Below are 6,416 nucleotides of genomic sequence, written 5' to 3' on the forward strand. Positions count from 1 at the left end.
ACTGCTGTTATTGATATTATGACATGATACAAACATATGGAGAATCTACCCATTGATAGAACTCCAAAAACACTTCTAAAGGAGAAGATCTGGAGAAAAAAAAGATAAAAATAAAATATATTCATTTTCATGTCTATACCTATAACATATACAAGGTAATAAGTTACATTTAACTATTGTTACAAACAATATAAAATAATCTGAATAAACTTCTAATAATAATAATTAGATTAGATTAGATTTATTTTTATTGTCTTATATTGTTTGCAGTACAAAGTAGCCGTGGCGTCTGGCCCAATAAGTGTTATTATTTTGATAAACGAATAAATGCACACTTATTTTTTAAAATGGTCGAACTTCCCTTACAATTAGTCTTGAAATACCTATCTATATCTCAGAGTAAATCAAAGACATTTCTATGTCGGAGTTTTAGAACATTGCATCATATTTTCTTATGTTTATAGTAAACTACGACAGTTCAAGAGATGTCTTCCCCCACATAAAAGCGAGGTTATCGTAAAAAGCATGAAATATTTTTTTACTAGGCCATAGTTATAAGCATAGCTCTGGTTATATCAGGAAGATATAAATAAAAATGTGTTATAAAACTAAATAATTTTTAAAATATGGCTTAGTGTCCAAGTGACCTTCAAGGTACAGAAAAATAAGATAATATTTTCGTATAATAAAAAAAAATTCTTAATTTTGAGATCTATGATAAACTATACATTATAGCAAAAAATTATTATGTTACCTTTGACTTAAACTCAGATACATATGAGTTCACTAGTTTGAATCCACTTTAGCTAACATGAATTTACTTTAAAATGTTATATATATATATATATATATATATATATATATATATGAAAATAGATGAAGTAATTTTAATATTCTGTGTGTCAAGATAAATAGAAATTCCAAACAGGAAAATAGTGTTTACATTTTTTAAATAAATATATCTATTATAAAACTATTAGCCACTCAGTAATACTACATTGAAATTTCACTCGAACAAAATAAAACACGAAAGTGATGTAAAATGTATGTATGTACAGCTCATTTAATTTTTTTTTTTAATATATAAATTTAACATACATTTAACCTTTAAATTATTTAACCTACGACGGATTAACCCAACAATAGAAAATAAAAATCAGATAACATCCAAAACCAACACACATAAAACAGCTTTAAAATTCTTGTATTCCATGAAGTAGGTAAAAAGTAAACTTGTTTTATCGTGGTTTCAAGTTTTAAGCTGATGCTTATATAGAATTATTTTTATATTTATTTATTGATATTTACAACTTTAATACGTGAAAGTACGTAGACTAACTGTGCTATTAGTGTTACGATGGAATGATACAGATTGTGGAGAAACTACCCATTGGTACTCCAATTACATTTCTGTATTAGAAGGTCTCATGACAATCTTCTTTTCAGGCGCCTCTGAGCATTGTCTGGAATAGAAGCGGAAGCAAGGTTAGAAACCAGTGGGTTTGGATGGTTAAGAAGTTGATTATGGAAGGATTGATATCTAGTCCGGGATAGATCGGTTACATGTTGAACACTGAGGTTTTTATGGATGAGATTATTATTGACAAAATAAGGATTATTGAGGAATTTACGAAGGAATTGATACGAGAGGAATTCGATGGTATATTGGAGCCCTAAAGCTCAACCCCGTATGTCCACATAGACCTTATGGCCAAGAAGACGAATCTCATTAGTAGGAAGTTTAGATCGTTTGTCTAGTAAGTGTTGTAATAGTTATATTCGTCGAGTAGTTTCCTGTCGTTTCAATTCAGTTTACGTAGAATTTTTTCTTACTATTCTTCATTTTTGCTTCCATATTGACCTATAAAAAATGATGAATAAATTGCATAATCTCTACCATACTGTCTAAACTTAAGTAGAACATAAAACTAAAGGTATTGGTAAAACGAATTGTGGTTTAACGCATTGTAACTTCAACTTGTAGAAATTTGTCTACCACCTAACGTATAAAAAAAAAGTAGAAACTAGTAATCCATCTATGTTTGAGAAATAAAAATATTATTTTTTTATCAAATAAAATTAATTAGTTTATGAATAATATATGATATTTATGTACGTGAATAAACTTTTTTTCATAAGTAATTATAAATATAATTTACTTATTATATATAGTTTATATTAAATAATGATGACATAAAATATTCACATATATTAATCAGAATAAAAAGCAAATACTTATATTAGATGTGGTGACCTAGAAATCGCTCACGCAATAATTAATTTAACTGTTTATATGTTTCTTGGTTTTGGACTGTATGCCTTATTCAGGGCTAAGAAAACAAGATACGAGAATAATATAAGATATGAAAAGGAGAAACTGATTTGAACTGAAATATATTAATATAAAGGTATACACATGTGAAGTAAAAAAATAAAATAATGCAGTTGAAATTATTAATAATATTTAATACGTAACGAACTGTAGGAAGTTAGATGTTTTTATATTTCGCATAAATATATTAATTGCAAACTTGAAACTTTTCCATATTTCACATGTTTTATGCTTTATTTTAACCATAAAACACCTGTTGAAATATTTATCAAAATGAAGACACTACACCTCAGAAATAATTAATTAAACAGAAATATTAAGTTATCACACTGAAGTTGTTCTTGTCTATTATGAGAAAAAAATTTAATTTTCAAAAATATTTTAACCCTTATCATTTTGCTACCCAGACAAAATGTCGCTTTGAATTCTAATTTCTCTTGTTGAGGTATTTGCTTTTTACAAGAGTGTTCCTGTGGTAACTCTTAATATACCAAGTAAACATATTACCTGTGGATAAACCTTATGAAAAGATATTTTTTTCAACATTATTCTAGAAGGAAAAACAAGGCAGAATTTGCTGATATTGACCAATATATCAAAAATACGTTTCAATTCTCACCAAAAAGGATTGAATATTGGACTCGAACTTAGTTAAAGGCCGCACTGTTCCCAGGCCCCATCTCTTGCAAAGTGGATTACGTTTTTATACTTCCGATACCGAGGCACAAGGTTCTCAATACAAAAGCTCTCAACTCGCCTAGGAAAATATCCCCCTGATAAAAAGAAAACAGAAAAGTGAGAATCTCCCCTTCGACATCTTTTGATTATTAACTCCTCTTTGAACTGGGATATACTTTACATCTTAATGTATAGTATCAAAAGGAATATTTTATAGATGCATGTTACAGGGCCTTTATGCCTCAATTGAAAATAAACATATTTTAATATTGAACCCAAAGACGGGTATAAAATGAAAAAATATACTTTTTTTCTCTCGTTTCCTCACACAAGGGTCTGGTTTTTATTAATGTGTAAATGCACCATATATAATGTATATAACTTTCCTTTGAGTAAAACTGGTTATAAAAACAATTTTTATATTCGTCATGATCAGCTAAATCTATCCAAAAATGATCCAATGCACTACGCACTTAAAATTATGTTCTTTTTTTCTATTATCTTATATATACGGAGTCGAGCTTTGGGGCTCCTCGGAAATACGGACTCTCGTATTCAATCCTTACAATCCAAAATCCTTCGTAAAATCCTAAATGCTCCCTACTTTGTCACAAATAAAATCATAAATAAAGACCTTAATGTTCTATATGTAACCGATCTAGCCCAAACCAGATATCATTCCTTCCATTATAAATTCCCTAACGACTCAAACCGACTAGTTTCTAACCTCACTTCCTCACCCATTCCTGAAATTTCTCTGAGGTGCCTGAAAAAAAGATGGCTTTAAGACCTTCTCATGTAGAAATGTAATTGGAGCTACCAATGGGTAGTTTCTCTGCACGCCTGTATCACTTCATTACAAACTTATAGCAAATTTACTAAAGATACTGTTATGTACAGTTGTAAATCTCGATGAAGATGTTATAAAAATATATATATACAGCTCCGTAATTATAAATTTAAGAACAATGAAAATAAGGACCCTCAGGGACATACGCAAAATTAGAACATTTGAAATTTAAAAAATACTACTTTTTTTAAACTTTAAAATTTGATCTACAGGCACTCATAACATCCATTAAAGAATAGTGTAAAAACTGGAGAATTAAAATAAATCCTAAAAAATTCCACTAGATCACCATTACTCTCCGTCGTAAACCTCTACCCTCCTGTAATACAGTATCCTTTTCCACTAAACCCTGTTGAACAGATTCGCAATCTAGGACTCCATCTTGACAAGAGACTTATTTGGAATCCCCATACAAGACTGAAACAACAAGAAACTTCTCGTAGATTTCGGTTACTACAACACGTGCTTGACAAACGTTCTAAACTTCCCATTCACTATAAAAAAATTTTATATACTATGATAATCGGACCAATTTAGACATACGGAATTGAGCTCTGGGACTGTAGCAAACCATCAAATTCCTCCCGTATCCAATCCTCACAATCCAAAATCCTTGATGCTGCTTATTACGTCACTAATAAACTCATCCGCAGCTTAACATCCCTTTCTTTGCAGATTTGGCCTGAAATAAATATGTGTCTTCTCATTTCAAACTCCTTAACCATCATTAGTTCTTACCTCCTTAACAATCCCTGATAATCCTCTGAGGCGACTGAAAAGACGATGGCCACGGAACTTTCTATAAATTAATGTTAAAAGTACCATTGGGTGGTTTCCTTCCCAAGTGTTTCAAACATACCACATAATTTGTTTTACAGTTGTAAATTACAAAAATAAATTTATAAATTTGATCTAAAAAATAAAGTTGAAAATTTTGATAACTTTTTTTATCTCTTACGTCATTTACCTTGTGTTTGTGTAAATTATAGGAATATACTTCACCAACATATACTAATATGTTTGAAACAATATGTACATAGGTTGCTGCATTGGCCCTAAGTTCAGCAAACGGACTTTTGCTGAAAGGTGGAAAGGAAGCAGCCCACAGCAATAAAGCACTCATGGAAGTAGTGAAGGAAGCATTGAACTCTGTTGGAGTACCCAACGCCATATCTCTAGTAAGAAAATCTATAATGTATTCTGTAAACCTAAGTATCACTTTTTAAAAAAAAATTTGCAATATATAAAATATATAGAAGCAACTGATCAATGTTTAACCAATAGATTTAGTTTTATTTCCACTTTAAATTATAAATATCCAAATCAGAATTATTGGCTCTACTTAAATAATTGTTTTTGTAATCAACATTATTACTTGAATAATTGACACTGGAATTAATTCGATAATTTTTGAAAGCACGAACTGTGTTTTGAGATCTTAAAAATTAATTAACCAATCAAAAAAGGTAGAGAATTTTGTATAGAAATATGTATAGGTATAGAATTTTGTAGAATATACCTGTAATAAATAAAAGAATATTTGGACAGCTCGAAGAATAACTAAAAAGCAGTAATAATTTTTACCATAACACATGGCAAATTGATCTCTCTTTAACCAGTTTTTTAACCTTCCAAATATCTGAATCTTGGACAAAATGATCTTAAGAGAAACACTGTTATCCTACAGGAAATTCATTAGATATATAAGATTTGGCTCGATGATCGTTTCTAATATTTGACTATAGAAACTCGGTTTAACATTTAGTTTTCTAGTATAATTTTTCACTAATCCTCCACTTATAACATCGAAGAAATGTCCAAAACTTCCAACACCGCATAAGCTCCATTATGTTAGATCCATAGCCCTGTTTATTCCAGATGATCCAAAAGCTGGCTAAAGTCCAGGCCTGGTACCCACCCTATTGTCCAGCGACCGCCAAGTTCCTTCCCTCATCCGTCTTATAGCAGCTGGTATGAATGGGCCGGTAATCTTAGCTTCTCACAGCGTATGCTCTCTTCGCGGCACAAGATCTATGTCTTGTTTACAGATAGTAAGAGTGGAGTATTCTATAAATAACCTACCTTAAGAATTCTTCACACTCCTTTCGTACTAGATAGAAAAAAATGTGACTTTATGTTTTCAAAGTGCATTTGCAAATATATTTTGGGTTAGTATCTATTTTAAATTAAATAACGATGACACTGTTTTTATTTATTACTATTCTTAACCGTATAAAAAGTCTTTTATTTCTTTATTTTTTTACAGTACAGTTTGTACAGTTACAATGGAAGAATTTGTAAAATTTTGGGTTTCTCACATGAGATCCGTTTTTTTGTTTTAACTGTTAGTTTCGCGAATTATTAATAAATAAAAAAAGGTTATGATAAAAGGAAGTTGTTTTCAACGGAAATTTTTCTATATGAATATATATATGACTTACGAGTTGTCGGAACTGTAACGAAAAAAAACAAGGTTCAGGGCAGAGTAACAGCACGCAATTAGACTGAAATAACACTACTGTATTTCTGAAGTTATTGCTCCTTAATATCATTTTA

At 30.1% G+C, this 6,416-nt stretch overlaps 1 protein-coding gene across 1 annotated transcript in view; it reads left to right on the top strand.

Moving 5' to 3' along the window:
- Positions 1–6,416, top strand: part of P5CS (Delta[1]-pyrroline-5-carboxylate synthase) — a gene marked incomplete at its 5' end in the record, with an annotated part of 157,565 nt that overhangs the window by 113,976 nt on the left and 37,173 nt on the right. The window contains 1 exon segment of the mRNA XM_014433225.3: positions 4,901–5,038. Within this exon segment, the coding sequence (XP_014288711.3) occupies positions 4,901–5,038 (138 nt within the window).

The sequence above is a fragment of the Halyomorpha halys genome, unplaced genomic scaffold (assembly GCF_000696795.3).
Source record: "Halyomorpha halys isolate HHAL.00 unplaced genomic scaffold, Hhal_1.1 Scaffold1170.1, whole genome shotgun sequence".
Taxonomy (NCBI): Eukaryota; Metazoa; Arthropoda; class Insecta; order Hemiptera; family Pentatomidae; genus Halyomorpha; species Halyomorpha halys.